Source organism: Genypterus blacodes, unplaced genomic scaffold, assembly GCF_046128005.1.
Source record: "Genypterus blacodes isolate CSIRO-AG114 ecotype Tasmania unplaced genomic scaffold, CSIRO-AGI_Gbla_v1 ptg000036l_1, whole genome shotgun sequence".
Lineage (NCBI taxonomy): Eukaryota > Metazoa > Chordata > Actinopteri > Ophidiiformes > Ophidiidae > Genypterus > Genypterus blacodes.
In genome coordinates, this window is record NW_027466849.1 from 1350505 (window position 1) to 1372263 (window position 21759).

The 21759-nt window shown below is 42.6% G+C and overlaps 1 protein-coding gene across 2 annotated transcripts in view; it reads right to left on the bottom strand.

Annotated features, from left to right (window-relative positions):
• The window catches only part of iqgap1 (IQ motif containing GTPase activating protein 1), a 36072-nt gene that overhangs the window by 12692 nt on the left and 1621 nt on the right, over positions 1-21759 (bottom strand). The window contains exons 2-15 of one of the 2 annotated variants that reach the window (XM_076146856.1): positions 21518-21620; positions 9657-9813; positions 9257-9334; positions 8254-8330; positions 6605-6672; positions 5740-5853; positions 4862-5040; positions 4311-4407; positions 4027-4184; positions 3839-3923; positions 3584-3747; positions 2435-2595; positions 2196-2320; positions 1781-1944 (exon numbers count right to left, since the gene is read on the bottom strand). In XM_076146856.1, coding sequence (XP_076002971.1) covers positions 1781-1944; positions 2196-2320; positions 2435-2595; positions 3584-3747; positions 3839-3923; positions 4027-4184; positions 4311-4407; positions 4862-5040; positions 5740-5853; positions 6605-6672; positions 8254-8330; positions 9257-9334; positions 9657-9813; positions 21518-21620 — 1730 coding nt within the window. Of the gene's footprint in view, positions 1-1780; positions 1945-2195; positions 2321-2434; positions 2596-3583; positions 3748-3838; positions 3924-4026; positions 4185-4310; positions 4411-4861; positions 5041-5739; positions 5854-6604; positions 6673-8253; positions 8331-9256; positions 9335-9656; positions 9814-21517; positions 21621-21759 lie in introns of both variants that reach the window. The other variant, XM_076146855.1, reaches the window with a different exon arrangement.

Sequence of the window (21759 nt, forward strand, 5' to 3'; positions counted from 1 at the left end):
GGCGGGGCTTCATGTGAGAGAGTTTACTACATCACAGCTCACAGGTTTAGTCTGTATAATACAGTGTTCAGCTTTCTGCCCTTTTATGGAAGCAAATGAGTGAGCTTGTTATTTCCTTTGCCTGTTAAATTGCCAGGAAAATAACTTGCTTTTTTGGGCTCCTGTTCTGAAAGTGCGATGGCGAACTGAAGCTCGTCAGTAAACAAAGAGTTCCCACATGGTGTATTTGAGGATTTGCATGTAACCGGTGGCTGTTGACATTTCAAACAGTGTTGGCAGTCGCTAAGTATTTTGAAACCAACCCCTGATAAGATGAATTTAATCTGTATTTACACTAGATAAAACCAGAATGACAACTTGAAATAGATCTTATGTGGGAGTTTTCTATTTGCAGCCTTGAAGGCGAAGCTTATACATTTCTGGTGAGCAGTCTCACAGATGCAGCTCTGCACACTCGGCGCAACAACATGATCAGCATCTAAGCACTGACCTCACCTTCAGCCCTGTTTGTCTTTGTTCCTCCTACAGCAGGAGACAAGCCCAACAACCGGCAGAGCCTGTGATGTAGCACTATGCAAAAGCACTGCACAAGCTAGGGCGTACAAAAACCACAACCAGCTCACAGCGCCACATCAAGTAAAATTCAGGCAAATGAATCGGAGAGAACAGGATGGTGATCCTACTCTTTCTAGAAAAACTTATCGTCACATTCGGCATTGTCACTGGTGTTAACTAAACTACAAAGAACTGTTAATCTAAGCAGCACCGACACACATGACCCATAAGGAAGGATGAGAGGAAGTGTGTGGGAGAGAAGAGATGATGGCCGGATGACATCAGCGGTGGAGTCATGCGGGGATCAGAGGCCTGAGTCACATGGACTGTCTGCAGCTCCTACAGAGTCTGAGAATGTGTTCGGCTATGACCACACATTTATAATAGCAATAATAGAAATAATGTATCTATCTAGAAGTGTGTGTGCGTGTTTGAGACAGGCCGACGATTCCATGGCGTCATCTCTTCATCTTCAAATGACAGCTGTTTGATTTGATCTTATTGTACTTCAATAGGCACTTAACGGTTCAGATTATTGACAAGATTGGTTCATTATTGAGAATGTTGGGGAGCTCCATGGGCCTTTTGCTTCATCCTTTGCTAGCCTTGTGTGGCCATATCGTTTTGAATAGATTACATTTTCATTGGAAAGCAACAATAGACAAAACTGTCCATTGACGTGGTTCAGTTTAAGCACCCATATTGCTCTCTGGCTTATCACCTGAACCACACAGTTTGAGCATCGACACAGCAACCATCTGCCATTTTAGAGTGAGTGGCGGGAGTTACACCAAATGTACCGACACTACTACTTTAATCTTAGTCTTCTTGCCACATCTGTGTAGCCTTTACACACACTAATACAATAACGAAGCTGTAACCGCATGCCATACCCAGACTCTACAGTGCAACAAGTAACATCCTGCTCATTAACGTGAAACACCGTCAGCTTTCAACTGTATCATCCACAGCAAGTAGCTGATGCCTGTTTGCATACAATTCCCTGCATTTGCATAATGCTCTCTTGAGTATGATGTGGAGAGAGCAGGACAGAAGCACAGTAACAAGTGTACATACTGTATGTTTGTAGTCAGCAGGCCAAACACCTTTGTAAAATCACTTATAACCTTACTAGAGTGTACTATAAATATCAGTTCAAGTAGTGTGTCTGTCTCTGTGTGTGTGTGTGCGTGTGCGTGTGCGTGTGCGTGTGTGTGTCTCTTACATGAGCCTTCTCTCTGCGGGCCTCGAGCAGTTTGTCGTGGTAGTGCTGAGCCACAGAGGGGTCCACGTCTGTCAGTTTGGCTGAGGAGTTCTGCAGGGTGTCCAGAGTCTTCATGGGATCCCCCTCATCCAGCGCCTCATTGATGAACCCAATGGCAGCAATACCTGGATACACGCAAGCAGAAGCACAAACATATATAAAAGGTGAGCAGTATACTTCAGAGGACACAACACGTCCTCAAGAGCTAAGATGAATGAAACAAGAGTGGAGATATAATCGTGTGACAACATCTGGAAATAAACATTTATCTCAATCATCTTTAATCATCAAACATGTGGCCTTTCCAAAGTAAACAAATGCTTATTTAGGCGTTTGAGATGTTGTTTATTTAGGTGTAATTGACTCTGTGTCTTACGTTCATGCTCCTCCTGCACAGTCAGGTTGACCTGGTCGATGCAGGCTTGAATGTCGTTCCACGTCAGAAAGTCGCAACCTTCTTCTCTGGCTGCTGCCTTCAAACGTATCAGCTCATCCATGTACCTGAAAGCATACAGACGGGGATAACACGTCAACAGCCTGTTTCACATCTGACCAAAGGATGCAGAGATACTAGCAGCACGAGACGGTAAAAGCTGGTGTGTGTGTTGCCAATACCTCTGCGCATACTCGTCCTCCACGTTGCTGAGTCCGGTGACGGAGCTTGACAGTTGTTTCCAGAGGGCCGTTCGGTCGCCGACATCCAGCGCCTCATTCATCAGCACCACCGAGGAAAGCATCTCCACAGCAACAAGCAGCTCCGGGTGGGACAAACAACCCTGCAGGACAACGGCAGCAAAATTTACCTCATATGTCAAACTGCCAAAGAACACTACCAGAGGCACAACATTAAAGTCAAGGTGAGAGATTGACTGTTTTGATAGTGGCTTTGCTTGGACTTCCGTGGTAATAAAAGGCATATAGCAGCTATCACACAGTTTACAGCAGGTTGGACAGAGAAAATGAGTCCAAGGGAGTTTTCGCACTTTTGTGTTTTCGCCTAATTCACTGCTGTTCAATGTTTCCCTCCTTGGTACAACTCCTTTGGGCAGGTCTAAACACAGCAAACAGACAAGGGCGTGGGCCAAAACAATCAGCAGATAGCACTTATGATATGCTAACAAGCTCACAAGCAGACTCCAGCGCAATATATGCTGGGTTTGACTGGTGTAGAACCAGAGAGGGCACGTGTATGTGGGTGTTTTTTCCCCCCCTTTCAGCGTGTCATAGAATCTTTATAATATAACACATAATTGATTCCAAAAACGGAATGAGTTAGGCTGCTGCATGGAAACACAATAAGCTCTGCAACGAAAGCTGTAAACAGGATGACTTTGACTGTCAAAACACGCCAGATCTTACAGTGCTCCAACCTGGAATTGCATTTCAACACGATTTGTGGTGGAGAAAATACATAATCATTTTGTGGTCTTTGTTAAAAGATAAATTATCCGACGGCCTTACTTGGAAGAATAATTCAGTGATTAAAATGGTTGTTTCCTGCAAGTTAAACTTCAGTGTCCTCAAGTGTCACTCTGCTGCAGCTTCTCACTGAACTCAATTGTTTAGAATGAAGACAAATCTAATTTTACAAATAGGGAAGCTGAGTATTCTTAATGGTTGTGCTGAGTTTACTTGCACACATTTTCGCTTGATATTGAGCTTGTGGCCCTCTTTATATTCATTCATTCAAGAACAGAAAGCTTATTCATCTGAAGAATATTCTTCATATTGTGTGCGTGCGTGCGTGCGTGCGTGCGTGTGTACCTCAGGGCTCTGCTGCTGCAGGCTGGATAGCTCTCTCTGGTAGAGGTCTGCAGCACTGGGATAGACCTCAGGCAGCTGAGCATCAGGGTTCCTCAGCTCCTGCACTGTCTTTTCTGGAACCCCGGCCCTGATGGCAGCATTGATGCGTTCCACTGCCTTCAGCACTGCACACACAGAAAATGAACAGCTGTAGCAGAAGTATTACTGTAATACACAGAATATATCATCAAGTTGTGAAAGACATTTTGTGCATACTCTTTGCGTAGCCTTCAGCAATCTCATTGGACATATTCACGCCACCCTGCAATTCATCTTTAGTCAAGGCTTCTCCTGGAGAGACCTTCAAAAAATGGAAGAAATCAGAATGGGATGACACCTAATCGTTTTTTTCAGCGTTACAGACATTTCAATGCAGAATTACATTTAGACATTCGATTCCCCACCTGCTCTTTATTCTCTCGGTCAGCCAGCAGCTGTTTGAGGTACCAGCCTTTGTTGTGGGCGTGCAGGTTCTGTATTCCCATGGCCTTGAGTGCCTCATATAACTTGTTCTCATCGCCGCTCAGCAAAGCCTGTTCTGCTGCACTCAGGGCATTGCTCACTGTCAAACAGGTTGAAAGTTCACTGCCTTATCAACAAAACCATTGTGTGCAAATGGATGAACAAAGCAGTACATGCAGCTCCTTGTGTGCCCATGTGTGTGTGTGTATGTATTGACGCGACTTACGATTGACCTTGTTGACATTTCCTTGGATCTCAGCCTGGGTGAGGAGCTCGTCGTAGATGTCACTCTCGACGGTACCATCATTATTGCCAACCATTTGCTGCTGGAGCAAAGCAACAGTACAACCAATTCATCTTTTAGGACACTAAAGTAAGATGGGGGTGAACCATATCACCTGAAATCTGTCACACAATGAATTGACCCGTTAAGCTTAATAAAAGAATTACTCCTGATATTTAATTTTTCACTTGTAACTCGTAATTTTTGTCTCGGTTCATTAGTCTCGACATTTCAGGACAAAAACCGGCACAGCTTTTTTCATGACGGTGGTTTTACTTCCTATCGTCAGGGCGGCTTGTGTGCATTCAGCATTCTATACTCTGTGTGGTGCTAAATATTTCTGGTACTTCAAACACAAATTAAAAACTGCCTGATTTTGTCACACTGGAATCAGATCGATGAATCCCCTCTTGGGCATTATATGAATGTTGGCCCAAGCTGCCATTAAAAGCTCTGAAACCTGGCACATCGTTAATCGCAAAGTTTGCTCATACCCGTTTGCGCGAGTTGGCCACTTTCTCTCCCTTGGCCTGGTACAGCATGTCGTGGTAGTGCCGGGCAGAGTTGGAATCCAGGTTGACCAGCATGGCATTTGGGTTGTTCATGGCAACCACCGTGGCCTCTGGGACGCCCTGGTCAATGGCTTCATTGATGGCGATCACAGCTGCATGTACTGAGAGGGGGAAAGGAAAACATCACAAGCTGCTCCACTCCCTGATTCCCTCCCTGATTCCTCCAATTTTCTTTTTCTCATCTTTTTGTGTTGCTTTCTCTTCATATCTTCCCACATATCTTCATCTATCCACGGACCTTTACCTGAACCAGATTTTTTTATAAGACTAGATAATGTCTGATAATTATTGTAGTCTAGTGCAATTTCCATATCCTTTTTCTATTTGTGGTCTATGTTTAATTTTTTCCAAAAAACACATCCAGCCATACTCTCCCTTGCTGCAGCACCACTGTGCACATTGAGCAAATGCTGGCCATTTTAAGTGTAACCTTTTTAAGCGCCATCTCCTGAATGTGTTTTGTTGCTCTGTTCTGACTTCTGACTATTGATTCTGATTCATTCCACTCAAGCCCCTTTGATAGTCTATGCAATTCACTAATGAATTGATAAATGACTGTTTTCTTCATCTTTGCTTGCAAATGATAGACTTTACTAGAGAAAATACGAGCAGAAATGTCTTCTTTAAGTGCTGAAGAGATGAACCCAACACCTATCCTCATATCAACACCACAAAAAACAAAACCAAAGCGTGGTGAAGCTTTCTTAGAATCAACGACACTGCAATCTGCAGCTGTCAGATGCTGATGAACCCAAGTACTTCACCCCCCACCCCGCCTGTATGAAACCTGAGTGTCTCACATGCAGCTTCATCCACCGAGAGCTCATTGGCCAGGATCCCACCGATCTTGCTGAAGGCGGGCATCTGGATACCATACTTTTCCAGCTCGCTCTTCATGTTGTTAATCTCTTCCTCTGGGGGAGGGACAGAGAGAGAGGAGGAACAGATCCATGACAGAAAAGAGAAAAAAAAGGACCAGAAGAGGGAATTATGGAGAGAGAGAGAGACAGGCAGTTTTGCTGGCTGAGTGTCATAATCAAATTTCTGACTGGCATTAGGACAAGCAAATGAGCGGGAACTCAAATGACAGGAAAAGCTACCGCAGATGCTAATGACTTTCACATTTCCAGCAACAGCACCTCCCAGGAAAAAAAATCCTCCCTGCTCTCAGCATGACACTGCAACAAAATCTCTTTAACAAGTCTTTTAATCTGCTACAAATCTGATTTTATTTTTCTAAATCTGGGTATGGTTTAGAAATTAGTTAACCTGTTCTAATACCAACCAACTGCTTTTCTAGAATAAAGTGTAATGGTATTCTGGTTGATATCAAGGAAGCTGGATTAATCTGGAGTAACATTCTTGAAACAAGTTAAGGAATTATTCCATCCCATTGGCAGTCTTAATGCTGCTTTAAGATAAATGAGCCTGCAGTTCAGAATTCAAGATGAAATGACTCCATAAGATTTTTAATTCTTTTTGGCAATGATACATTTTCGTTGCCAGAGTAAATAGAAATCTGAGGGTTTTTTTCTTTCCTTCTCTAAAAGTGAACACAAAACAAATCTGAGGACACTATTGTGAGTTATGATGACACAGCAGGGTAATGGGAACAGAATGAGAAAAACACAAGGTCTCGTGGTGCAAGACTGTTCAGACTCTTACCAGTAAAATCGACTTTTCCATACAGGTCCTGAATCTGAGGGGCAAGGCCCAGTTTAAACAGGTACAGACTGGAGAGGACAACAGGGGACAAGTTAGGGGGGGAAAGGAGCGGAAACAATGTTCAATGTCAGGCAAGAACACAAGATCATCATGGAATAAAAGCCATTTAAAGCATCTATATGCTCAGCATTTCAACACCAATGCAAAACAATGAATTAAACGGTTATTTTAATAAATAGTTGGGTGTGTCATTCAACAGCTTATAGAGAATTTAATGATGTCGTGGTTGTCTGTGATTCATATTTCCAGTAGAAACAGGATTTTGGGCGGGAGCGGAATGAAAGGAAATAGTGTTCACACCAAGAAAGACAGCATGTAATCCAGTCATGCCAGGACAGAGGAACCTGGTTTTCATAATTAATCATTAAAACGGTTCAGTTCTTTGCGTGTGTCTGCATTATTTTCTCCCGTCACAAAAAAGCTCAATTTCAATGTGACATTTCAAGAAAATACAGATGAAGGAAGATGAGGGGATGAATAGCTAAGTGAGAAGGAGAAGAGATGATGATGAAGCACAAGGTGGAGGAGGTGCAGGGGGAGAAAAATGGAAAGGAAAGTGTAAGATAAGAATGAAAATGAGAAGGAACCAAAGTCTGAAGTCTCTACACTGCAAACTGTTGCTAAGATCAATCATTCCATCATGTCTGAACCTGAAAGGTTTGACACACATTAAATCTGTGCTGAATCAAAGCTGCTTGCTGGCGAACTAAACTTATCCAAAATAGATGCTTCATTTACACCTTGCACTAATGTCATCTACATCCAGAAAAAGCCTGTTCGTCTGTTAGAATGAAATAATGCTGATTTTAATGCAAGGTATAAACTCAGTTCTCAGTAACTGGGCCAGATTCTGGTATCACAATACTCCTGAAACCAAAACCACATAGACCAGTTTTACTCTGGTTTTGTAACAATACTCCTGAAACCTGGTTCCACCTTGTTGGGTGTGAGGATCAACAAACAAACAAACAAAACAAAACTCTGGCTCTGTTGTTTTGGCCGACGTCTCGACTATGAATGCCTCTTCATCCGTTTCACCTGCAGGGGAATGCTCCATTAAAAAGCACCATACCTTCATACCTTCCATCTCTGCATACCGGTCTTCTGAAAAACCACACTGCTCACGTCATAAAAATGTCAAAGACTCGAAACACGCTCACCACAGATGCTGGGCTGAAATACTGTTCATCCAGCGCAGGCGCCTGAGCCGTGTAAACGTGTGAGTGAATGAGGAATTCATTCATATTGCAAACATTAATGTCTGCTTTGTGCTTAAGTGTTTCATTAGCTGAGGGGAATCTCAACAGTGGACTGATTGTGTTTAACGTCAATATTATCATATTACATGCTGCAGGGCCAAACAGGTAGAGGGCTCACTCTACAATCAGAGATGGAGAACCAGAGATTTAAAGCACTTTTCTTTCTGTTTGTCCGTAAGTAGCCCTTTGGCAACACTGTGGGTTTTATATTGTTATGTTAATAAAGCCTTTTTAAAATGAATAGCGGGAGAGAGAAACTGAGGAGGAGAGGGAAGGATGAATAGATAGAGACAGTGATAGGAGTGTGTGAGTGTATGCGTGTGTGTATACCTGAGTGCATGTATGCAGTAGATGCAGCGTGGCATGTTCTTTCTGTCGTATATGTCTGTGGTTTCTGGGTAGAAGATCTGCAACACAGTTTGGAGAGTGAGTCAGGGATTTCACCAGGTTCCCATAGACGGGAGCACACCAGCATGTCCCAGCATGCAGTGCAAGATGGTAGCCCAAATGTGGCATTACGCAACTCAAATATGCATTCAAATGTCATGGTGTCATCATCGGTGGGCGGATTGACAAGATATACACTAAACTGATATTTTGTTGAGTTCATCCCTATTTCTTTGATACATCGCAAATTGAAATCCAGCGGAAAACATTAATACTTCAGGGAGAAACTACAGTTTAAATGCTCATAAAGTATGTGTACTATCAAAGGTGGTAAAACTGGTTTGTTTTTTCTTTTCAGGTTGAGTGGCTGTTAGTGGTGATTTACATTACTGCCAACCACCCTTCAGACAGCACCGTGAGCTCGTTGGTTCCATTCATTTCGCCACAGAATTAAATTCTACATGTGGAGACAAATTATTTGAGAACAATAAGCCATCACGAACATTTTGTCACTCTTAATCGGTTGTTGAAACGTTGCAATGATGTGGTAAACGAAGTTATGAGCAAGGCCGTTATAGAACCTTGCTGCTGTGTTTAAGAAAGCTCAAAGGACTTTTTGCAAGAAAAATATAGCAAAGAATTACACATGTCCAACATAAATCCCTCTACCACATTAAAAGCATATAACTGTTTCATTAATGCATTTTTAAATACTGGAATCAACTACAAATCAATTGACAACAGGAACATAGGAAATCAATCTATAACCTGACGGCGTGCATTTACAGTCTGGTCAGAGAGATGGTGGATCACACAAACTGAAGACGACGAACAACCAAATAATAGGATAATTACTGTCCACAATAACACCACTTGATTTGCATTTGCGTGCGAGTTTCTACTCGTGTGTGTCAGTGCCACAGTAGGTTTGGCTCGCCCTGCTCACCTTTGGCAGTCCCTTCTCAGACATGGCGTTGAGCCACTGGATAACATTGTCTGTGTGTCTGAAATGGAGACCGGTCGCCTGAAAGAGAGGAGAGAAAACTTCAGGACACAACCGCCTCATTCATTCCCTCCTCACAAAGTGAATTCACACCAGACAACAGGCACCATAAACTGAGGCCCCAAAGCAGGAAAATGAACAGTCACATGGGCTTGAAGGAATATTTCACCCATCTCTGAAGATTCTATAATCACCACATACACTTAGCTGTCATTGATTCAACTGAGCCATTTTTACACATCAATTCAATCCTTTAATTAATTTAGAGATCAAACGACTCAGGCAGAAACTAATTGTATGCTTTGGTGTGTGATTGTCAGGAGTAATGGTGTCTGTTAGTCACCTTGTACCGCGTCTGCTCGCGGTCATAGATCTTCTTGAGGGAGACAGTGCGTGGAGCGAAGAAGTTTCCGAGTTTGGCCAGATAGACGCCGTTCCTCAGCCCTTCCTCCAGCTCTGTGGTAGGCGGTAACTCCTCATCCAGACACGCCTCCATCCATCTATGAAGACAAGGGATTAGGACAGATTACTTCAGATGGTTGGTGAGACCTTTGCATTGTGGCTTCATACTGTACAAAGACGTTGGCTATTACCAGCTGAGGACTTTAACTTGAATAAAAAAATTATTATAACTAGGTAAATCTATCATGATCTACCAAGTGATTCATCTGCACTTGACTTGACTTCATTGGAAATAAATGAGTGCACACGGTAAAACACGGTACAAACTTATTAGTGGCGTAAAGTAAAAGGCAGCAATCGACAATGTTCTCATCCTTAAAACACTACGGCATCTCATCAATTATTCGGCACCAATAAAACCTCCTGAAGCTTAAGTATCTGCAGTGGCACAAATTCTCCTCCTGGTTTGAGGAGTTTCCCAGCATGCCTCTGTGTGACATTTCATTTCTTTCAGGTCAAATTGTGGCGTCACATTCCTGCTGTGTGCCAGAGTCAGCCGTGGGCCACAGAGGAGACCTGCTGAGATCTGTTACTGGAAGACCTTATGTTATCATCGCCATCTGGTTACTATGGTCACCACCAATACAGGGTCAAAGTAGCGAACTGGTGTGGTCACCTGCCATAGTTTTACATAGCAGTCTCTGATCTTTCCCCTAATCTGCCTCAGTTACTTCCGTGTCAGATTTCCAAGTATGTCATCCGCGCCATAACAGAAAGGCTGAGTTGGGGAATCATAACAAATGCCTTTATTCATCTCAGCTGAAGGGAAAATCTGCTGAGTATTCCTTTTTTCCAGATTATATTATATTCGGCTATTTATAGGTACAACTGATCTCATTTGATTTATAACCTCCCTGTTTTCTGATCCTTGCTATATTAATTTGCTGCTGCTTCTGCTTGTTGCTAATGCAGTTTCAGCTCTTCCTCCATGTTTCGCAATTAAAGCCCTCCAGAGACATGGGGGTGGGGGGCACAATTACCTCCCTTCTCTGGCTAGCTTTTATTGTGAAACACTGGAACACAGTGCTGATTTTACATCAACAAGTCAGAAAAAACTCTAGCCCTTAGTCTTATGCAGTGATGCGTATCTATCCTGGTTTGATATCAGCTCTCGGGTTATGACAACCTTAAGTTTATCATTGGCAGGGAGGAATTTCACAGTGTGAGGTCAAACGTGGCCTTTTGAAAAAGGTAAACACACACTCTCTCTTTTCATCAACTAAGAAAACACTCCCACAAGTCTGGAACTAAGGCCTTTGACAAAGCAAAAACAAGGTTGACTATAGCATGAATAAGATAAAAAGATTCCTTTCCTCCTACTCACACACACACACACACACACACACACACACACACACACACACACACACACACACACACACACACACACACACACACACACACACACACACACACACACACACACACACACACACACACACACACACACACACACACACACACACACACACACACACACACATTACTGTATGCATGTGAGGACCCTTACAGAATAGATTCATTCCCTAATATAGTCCAAACTCAAATCCTGTCTGAAAGAGTGAGGTCAAGATTATCCTACATTACCTCATCTTGAAAGGAGTTTCTGATTTCTAAACTTGTTGGATATTCATTGAAAGTACATGAAAGCATTAAACACTCTAGCACACAAGCACACGTTGCATTTCAGAGGTCAGCTACCCACCAGCTGAAACAACTCCCTACCCAGGAAGTCGTGACATGGGGTCTCCAGACACAGGCCTGCTATTGAGGCCAGGGCGGCCGTCCCTGAGGCACAGAGCCTGGCTTGCTGGCCGGCCAGGAACAAGCCCCTCCTTTCACTCTGTAAAGCAGGAGTGAAAGGCTCCATAAAGACTCCAGACTAATGGCTCCTTTATCAGGGCTACACACCCTTCCGAGGTAACACAAACACTGACACACCCTACACTTAACCAGTAAGCATTGGAGCTATGACTGGGATTTCATGTGGCAGCCTAAAGAAATGTCAAACTGTGATTGTGACAGAGGAGGGAGTGTCCGACCCAGAAGTTTGAGAGACGTGTTGAAAATCTGGAAGTATTCACACAATCTTCACAAAATCAAAGCAGAGACGTGAAGGTGGAGGAGCTGTGTGAAAGCAGCAGCCAGGTGTTACTTTCACAAAACAAGACAGAGTGAATTAAGTGACATTTCAGAATTTTAAAAAAATCCGTAAATAAACATATTTTGCAGACTTGTTGATCAATTCATTTCAAGGATTTTTTTTGTTTACCTTCTCTTATTATTGTGAACTACTGGGTTTTCTCAGAGTGAGTCAGAAGTAAAAAATAAATCATCTGAAGGCATTACTCCAGCAGAACAAATATCAGTATCTTATCCCTGCCAACAACTCTGAATTCTGGCAGGAAGCTGAGGTCAGTCTCATAGGAAGAGGCCCTGCCCACTGACAACTGTCTGTGCAGGAAGATATACAAACACCTCACTGCTGTCTGATACTTCCTGTGTTCTCCAGGCCAGTTTGACCCCACATACGACCCCTCAGATACTGGTTTTATATTCAGGGATTGTACAGCTGCAGGGAAGGCACACACACACCACACACACACACACACTTAATGACAGCTAGATCCTATGCTGCTTATACTAACAGACCATCATCTTTGTTATTGTAACGTTAGGGGGTTTTGTTCATTAGTCCATGCCTGCAGATGAACCACTGCATGGGCCTGGTTGTCTGGCTTTGGTGGTGAAACAAATGATTTTTGTGTTCAAATCTCAGCTTGTCAAGCAGCCAGTGTTTTAAACGCAAATGGCAATAGTAATGGCAAAAAAAAGAAAATTACAATAAATGATTCAACATGAACCTAGGAAATAAGGCAGGAAAAGCATTTGCGTCACCGACCACTTCAGCCTCGTCTCTGGAAAAACCCTAAAAAGTAAATTTAGACTGTGATGTAAGTTTGCCTAGAATTATATGAAAGAGGCATTATAAAAGAGAAATAAAAATGTTAACACTGAACACAATGCAGCAGACGGAAGGGTCACAGGAACAGGAAATGGCTGAGTGATGACATCACCAGCGCCCACACAAACAAAGTGCCGGTACTTTTTAACAATGTACCGTTCTGTAAAGAACTTGGAACGATATAAATAAGGAAAAACTATGTGTGTGTGTGTGTGTGTGTGTGTGTGTGTGTGTGTGTGTGTGTGTGTGTGTGTGTGTGTGTGTGTGTGTGTGTGTGTGTGTGTGTGTGTGTCTGAGAAAGAAATGATAAGATGTTAAAAGAATAACTGGAAAAGCAAATGTGTGAGGTGGCTTATCTGAACACAGCACAATGTCAAGGTACAGGAACTCTTCATCTCCCTGGAGAGGAATTAAAAGCCTGTTTGCACTTCTACTTTTTAAATCAGGCACGGTGACAAATCCTGACCAGACCAAAAAAATGTTTTGGCTTGTGAAAATCTGCGTTAAAAGGTTTTTACACACAAATGGCGAAATGTCCACAAGCAAATATCATCACATATCGAGCGCTTCAAAATTGTTCTTCAAGTCATTTGGAGGCCTTGTTTCTCATTCAATGGTTTGTTCATAATTAGTCCAGATATTCACAATCTGAAATTTGATGTGGGTGCAGGAAAGGAGCTTCTAACCAGCGCAGCTTTCCAGGTGATGCGCAAAAGCCGAATTGGAACGCTGAAATGAGAATTTACAAATTCCACGTGAAGCAATGATTCACGGACACAGGGGCTTTTTTCGTGGAGGCAAAGCACAAAGGGAGGGATGGAGAAAGGTGACATAAGGGAAGAGAGGAAAAAAAGATGAGTGAGAGCCAAGTTGTCAATTACATGCTTTGCTGCAACACTGGAATCTTTGCACCAGCTGACCTCATCCCTTCCAGTCACACTGAGAGTATGAAATGTGGCACAGTAATCCACTGTTAAGTATTTCTAACATGTTCCCATGACGCCTGATGTGGGACTAGTAAAAGCTTTCCCCTCTGCTTGTAGAAATTGAGGAAGAATACGAGGAATCTTCAGAGTGCAATTTTCTGCTGCTACTGCTGAGGAGACTGAGGTCTGCTCAGGTCATTTTATGACAATGTGGTGATGTTGGCCATATTCTATGCAGTGGTCTGCTGGGGCTGTGCAGGTACAGAGAAAGACAGAAAGGGACTGAACAGGCTGGTGAGGAGGGCCAGCTCTGTCCTGGACGGCCCCCTGGACCCCAATGAGGTGGTGGGCGAGAGAAGGATGTTAGCTATGCTGACCTCCACCGTGTACACAACATCTCTCACCCCCTCCATGATACTTTGGGAGTATCTCACCAGCTCTAACCAACTCCTTAAGTGGCAGTGAGCGCTACCACAACTCATTCATACCAACCACAATTAAGCTGTATAATATGACATGTGCAGTATTGTATAGTATAGTTTTTCTGCAATATAATACAATATAATAATATTTTCTACCTTTTGTACAGAATGTGTATATTGTTTCTTGTGTGTTTCTATTTGTAATCTGTTTCTATAGCTTATGCTGCTGTAACAACAAAATTTCTTATTTGTAAGAGCAATAAAGTCATGTCCTATGTAATGCAAGATGATTCTGACTCTGTGCAGGAACAGAGCCAAACTTCTCCTTTCCTTTCCGACACCTCATCTGGCTGTAATGGATCCAAAGGCTGCTTGTGTCACTGTTGAAGAGTAGAAGCTTGGTTTTGTTTAAGCCGCCATTTATGGCCTCTCCGCTCTGATGTAGAGGACAGCTTGGCCTCCCAAGTAGAGACATCACAGATTTCAATGTTTTAGTTTTGGTGAAGCCACGCCCTGACTAATGGAGGTGACCTTTGGCCCCAACATGCTGAGGTGTTCTCAGGTGTTACTCATCATGTCTTTTCTGTCCTCCAGCCTTTTGGCCACAGTCAGCCCCTGTTGAGGTCACCTGAGACCAATCACTTCAACGACTAAAACCACTCAGAAGATTCAAATCGGGCAAACCAAGGGCACTGACAAATTTCATAATCATCTGTAAACGGATTGCTGCTTCGTGTGTGCTCCCTAAACCAGAAGAGTAACTTGTGCTCTCAGGTTTCACAGGTGAGAGAGTGTGGGGGAGGGGAGGGGGGGAGGGGAGGCGGTGCCAGGCTCCCTGCAGGGTTTGTATGGAGCACTGATAGCTCTCACTTTTCCTTCTCTCATCCCATTTACTGCAGTGAGCACCACCAAAAACAACTCTGCCACTGAGACGTATGTGCAACATTGATCTAGTAATTATTTTTTTACTATATTGATGGGCGTATAAACTGTCAAAAGAAGACACATGTGCTATACGACATTTCAGGAAATACATTTTATATTATTCAGCTTTTCTACTGCTGCTGCCTGTAATACATCCCAAAAATAAGACTTTTGTAGGATTTTTTTTTAGGTAAATTAAATAACACAATGGGAATTCATTTAATGTGACAATGGATTAATACAAACTTCAGCCTACTGTATAATTTTGAATAGCTCTGTTTGTCTGCAGAGATGCAGCAGGTGACAGAAGTCACCGGCACTCCAGCAGTCACCTGAGGACGCATCATATCGCCATCAAACTGTTTGTGCCATTGTTCAGCATATTGACAGGCCTCGCAGACTTTACATAATACTCATTTCACCAGTGGCAGCAGCTATATACCAGAGTATGTGGAAATTCTTTGAAAACAGGAAATTGTGTGCAAATGGTCGCATATTTATGAGGAACTTACTTCAGTGTACTGCAGTCATTTGGTAAAGCATAAAGCAAATAATTGCAGTATTCAAAAATATTGTACACAACAAGACTTCACTATGCTAGACCTGTCTTGACATATGATTAAATGCAACAATACAGACAAACATTCCTAAGAAATCAGTTCCTGACCTGCAGGTTTCATGTGAGACAGGAAGGAGCAGTGCAGCACTCATATGTAAATAATAATACATTTGCTACAATATATTGTATAGTATCATCAGTCTACACACTCATATATGGACGTGGTTTGTAGAAACACCGATTATACTTAAATTTCACAATTTACTTAAACGGTGGGAAAAAGAGAAAGAAAGTCTGCACGGCTCTCAGTTGTTGGTGTCTGTCTTCTGCTTACTTCTCAAAACTGGTCAGAAAATGATTTATTGCAGTTTCCCCAAATCGTTCAGCGCAAACACCGTTTGATATTTGCACTAGCAGGCACGCAACAGCCGTAATTATCAGGAAAACAAACTGTGTGGTTCCTTCCTCACATTCCCACTACGTTTCCACACAGAATGGGGGCCATTGATTTTAACATCCTGATAGTGGAGAAGAGACAAAGTGTTCCAGCGGAGAGAACTGCAAACGTCAGGAAGCACATTACTAATGCAAGAGGCAGAAGGGCTGAAAGGAAGAGGGCTTTTTAATCAAAATTGTGAAACATGACAATGAGAGCTACAAAGTCCTGACTGGGAAAGTGCAAGTATGGCAACACTAAACTAAAAGTTCAGCCCCTCGAGCAGCACACAGTTTCGTTGGTGCAAAATGAATTCCTGAAGTTATGATCCAAGTTACAAGTTATGATTAGGTTTTGTGTGCAACAAGCTTAGTGAGATGACAAACTGTTCCAATCTGTGAAAAAGCCAACACTTTCTCAGATTCATTTGATTTCCAGTGAGAGACATGTAGCCCATCATTGCGAGGAATCCAAAACATAGCAATTCGTTATCTCACTGTCAATGATGCAATCCAGTAATGTTAGTATGTGTGCAGTCTGTACCAAGAGCAGGAATTTCTTCCCTCATGCCTCACTTTAGTTTCGCGCAAGTTAAGTCAAATAACACAGCTGCAGCCATCGAGGAAAAATATCTCCCAATGTAAATCTGCCATTTGTTGTCACTGACGCAAAACAAGTGCATCTTTGTCAGAAGTGGCATATCTGAGCTGTATATACACTGTGAGTGTTGTGAATACACTTTAATATGATTGGAATGGAATTTACATTTATCTTTCAACCCATTAAGACATTCTGTTGCATGCACCAAAATCAAAATCCATTCTCCTGTAAAAACTATAAGAAGTGAGTCAGCGATACTCAACGAGTCATGTAGGCCCCTTTTACAAGTCGCATTAAACTGTGATCTCTGTGGACGGATACGTTATCTGGGTCTTGACATTTGATGCAGAAACTTGCATTTACACATCTGTATTCTGCATGCATTGTGATTGGATGTCAGTAGGTGCGTTGTTAGTGGTTTAATCATTAAAAATAACTGATAACCGAGGGGAATCAAATAGATGCAAATGGAACAAAACTTGTGCAATCATACATCTTTAGCTGCCCTTTTATATTCTCTACTGCCTTTGAAGTATATGTAATTAAAGTACGAGGATTAACCCAATTGGACCACAGTCTGAAAATACAATCTACAAGAAGGAAAAATGTTTTGTCGATTTATCTATGGATTCTTCATTTTAAAATAGTGACAGAAAATCTATTACATGCAATTATTTGTGCAATTTGCAACACCCCTCGTTAGAAATGTTTAAATGTGGGGGCAGTTGTGATGGAGAGAGGCCTAGACAAGGCTTGATTCAATTTAAGATGACGCGTCAGATCCCTTACTCTCCACCGAGTCCTGCTCTGTGGCAGAGGGGATGCAGCATCTCAAAGTTGAGAGAACCAGAATTACGCTTCATCGCTCCTCAGACAAATTTGTTAACTCTCCAGGGACTCAACCTTCCGTTCATCAGAGCAGACAAGTTGATTGTGATACTAAATAAGACCAACAGCAAACCATATCGTAAAAAATACCAATTTGCTGAAAAGTTCATTAAAAGGGGCAGTAACATTCCTTTAGAAAATGTCTAGTTTTAAATAAGCTTGGATAATGGCTACAATAAATTTTCTTCTAACAATTGTGTAGGCCACACAAGACACATGGTGAGCGGTTGCCATGGAAAAGAAGCTGAAGGATTCTTTGCAAAAGAAAATCATTTGCTTTAAGGTTCTCAAAGTAAGCTGGACATGAAACTCTGAAGTGCTTACAATGACTTTCGTGGTCTCATCTGGTGAAACAAACTGTCAATTGTTAATCCTCAGATGGGGAGTTCTCTGGCATAATAACAGTTTGGTACTTTCTACACAGTAATTTTCCAAAATACGTAACTTTTCTGAAATTCAAGGTTGGTGGGAAGTTACCCTGACATTTCATTATTCAATGCAAAACACTAATTAGACACAATTTTCACTCTAAACTGTTTATCGTATAATCTCTCTGCTGTAAACAGACCCAAACATGCACAACCCTCTCAAGAAACAACTTCATCACAGAAAGGACAGATCACGTCTTTTTCCTTTACACCAAAACTACTATTAGGTGCAAAGAGAGGATGAGTATTTTCTGTATATCACAAGTACATCCAGCAGGTAAACACTAGCTGTAAATCCTATTGATGTGACAGTCGGAACAGCTCTGACAGAAGCAAAGCAAACATTTACCTGACCCTGTAGTTGTGAAAGAATAAGAACATTTAAACTAAAACTCATCAATATTACCATTGGCCAACATCAGAACATATCACATATACACACACAACAATAGATTAGTGTATTACTACTGAAGCCACTGACAACGCATTGTGCCAATCATATAAGCAGGCATATAAAAATAACCACATTCCTATGCCTGGTTTCCAGTGCTTCTACGTTCCATTGCTGCACATTGCTGTACACAGTACAAATGCATTAATTAATTCAGTAGACGCTTTAAGCTGCACCACTTTAACCCTACAGGTGCCGCAACAGTCAGTGTGTAGGTCCCTTTACATCTCAGTATACACTACTTTAGGTGAGATCAGCAGAAACCCTGGGACACACTGCTGCCTTTCAATGGCCTGGGTCTCATTTTCATAATTTTGCCTACCATTCCTATCAGTTATTTCACATACAAAGTTAACTGATCTGTGTGAATGCACCTCATTAAGTAGCAAGACAATCATGCATTTTAAACAAAACCTTTCTGTGGCCATATCCTAACTATGCTATGGAGAAAAAGTATGTGCTCACATTGCCATGCTACAAGGTCATAGGAAGCTGACTCTGCAAAAATCAACAATTTCTTTTGCCCTGATATACTCCAAGTCATCGGAAATGTGGCTGTTTTGAGAGTACAATGAGACGTATAATGGGGCGACATCATAAACAGTAATTAATAGTGGCCAGAACTACAAACCAAGACATGAAGTCTGACAGGGACGTCCATTACGCTCAATCATTTCAGATAGTGTAAAAGTTCAATGCAAGTTTTATTAGTTCAATATCATCTTTAAATATATGCAACTACACTCACACACACACCCTCCTCCCTCTCTGAAAGGCACTTCAGACATGCTGTCAATAGGCTTTCAGCTCTGGAATCTGGTTCAACTATGGCATCAAAACCGTTCAGCTACGCCCACATGTTACTACATCATACAACAACTACTCCTGAGTGAGTACAACCTGGAAATAAGGAAAAACCAGGAAAGTGGATAACCAAGATGGCAGAGATGACACACTGACATCAGATTTGGCAGGTTTGGCTGTGACGATGTGAGGAAGAAAGAATGTGCAGCCAACCCCTATGGATCAATAAACAGAGGTATCATTCCAAAGACATGCCTGACTGCATTCCCAGAGAGGAGAAAGTGAATCAGAAGAGAGGGACAAAGAAAGACAGGGACAAAGAAAGAAAGAGAGACAGGGACAAAGAAGAGAGACAGACAAACAGACAGACAGACAGGCAGACAGGCAGACAGAAAGAAAGAAGGAAAGAAAGAAGGAAAGAGAGAAAGAAACTCCTTCTAATATTCTGTTGCCATAGTTTTGTTTAGTACTTTGGAACTTAAAACAACTCAGTCATTCTTCTCCTACAGCCAAACAGTATATTTTTCCTTTAGTTTACCATTATCAGGTTTTTGGGTCGGGCCACTTTAAGTCTTATATCGCTGTAAAACTGAAGATAAACTATTGATTGGCACAGAACCTCAGAAGAGGTCAGACGAAACCTGAATTGACCCATTAACTAACAGAGGCTGAAGTATAGCGGCTGACAGCGAGCCGAGCATGGCGCATTCAAATCCACACAGATAACATGCACAGCAGTTTACATGAGTATTGGCCCTTCCCACTGCATCCACCTGTGAGAGAGAGAGTGGAGAATGGAGTTCTGACAGCAGCCAGGCACATAAAGGCTCAAAGTCATCTTGCATTCCTACATCTGTGCATCTCCAGGCACACAGGTACGCTCTCACACCCTCCCTTGCACCCGTCACAGACATTCCCATCATACCACTAAGCTCATCACACACGCCCGGCATCCCCCACCCCCAGTGTTCTGCTGCAGGCTCAGGTGTTCAGCACATGGAGCTCATCTATCTGAAACTAATTTTCAGTAACAGGCACTTCAAAAATACAATTTGGGACTTCAATCAGTGAGACAGGAGGCTTACGGTGTGGAGGTGCAGTAACACCACAATGTGAGATGTCAAGAGTGATAAAAAAGTCCTCCAGGATCTGGTTTGACAAACTAAACGCCTAGAGACTCTTCACTCTTTGGTAACTGGTGTTTGGTGATTTCAGGCATTACTTCACTGGTGTCAACACATATAACCAAGCAACACGTGCAGGAGTAACACCATTCCCAATAAGAGGAAGCAGAAGTCAAAGATTTGTCAGGGACATAACGGCCATTACTGACCACTGCTTCCCCTTTTCCACCATAGTGCCATATTCTGTACTTGATACAGTGAACAAAAACAGCTAGGACTGACAGAATTCCACAAGCTTTCCTTCCATTTTGTTTACCACTAGCTGGTATGATGACTACCTGTCCCTCTGCAAGTCTTCCACTTCCACGCCTGCTGGCTTTTGGCAGAACTGGTCTCAAAGTGTGCGTAGAAAGCTACACAAAAGAGTCTGCCCCGACCAGCAACCTGGTTCCAACCCAATTCAAAGCCAGGGTGAGGAATCCTGGCTTTAGAATTCCCTAAATGGGAATGTGTGACACCACTTAGTGGGATAGATGAGGCAGACTGAGGGGAAAACTTAAATCAAGCCTGAAACTCACCGATTGATGACATTAACAGGAAAGACCATGAATGCGAGGCAACACAGCAATATAACCACTTTACTTTTTATCAGTACACACTCACACACGCACACGCACACAAACTCTCACACCGGAACCCGTTGCTATGACAACTGGGGGTTTCTGTGGCAACAGTGGATGATACTAAACTCAACAGGGACTGAGTCACTTCCTGCCTTGCACAGACAGTCCTTCCTCTTTCAAATGTGTGAGCCCGGGCCCATGCCAGAGCAAACAAACATGGCTGATTACATGTCCTGGCCTGTTTCATGTGTAAATGCTGCCTATAGCACTGCATCTGCTGATCTACAGAATTTTCCATTAGTTTTTATATTTTAAAACACAAGACACCAGATACTGCAACAACTTACCTTTAAGATACTTAATTGATGAACGATGAACAGAAACACTACTACTACAACTTGCCACATTCAGCAGCCACTGAAGGCTCGTCTCTGTGTGTTTGTGGTCTGAATGTGACATTTGGTCTTTATCATCAAGGTGCTGTTGCGGCCTGTGTTCGTGAGGTCTGCAGTCAGCCTATACACGACGCAGCATTGTGTGTTTGTGTGTGTGTGTGTGTGTGTGTGTGTGCGTGCGTGTGCGTGTGTGTGACCTTTTAGCCTCCTCCAGGTGACACAGGTACTCGTAGGCCATGTTCTGCTGCCGCCGCTCGTCCATCTCCTCGGCCGTGAGCCGCTCCACACCATCCAGGACAGCTGGAGAACACAATATACACACAGAGTTACAGGCGACAGCAGACACAGAAACCGAGAGAGATGAAATGAGTAGCAGTTGAGTCAAGCAGTAGATTGGGATTGACACCCTAAAAACAAACCGGTATAAAAATGTGTGCTT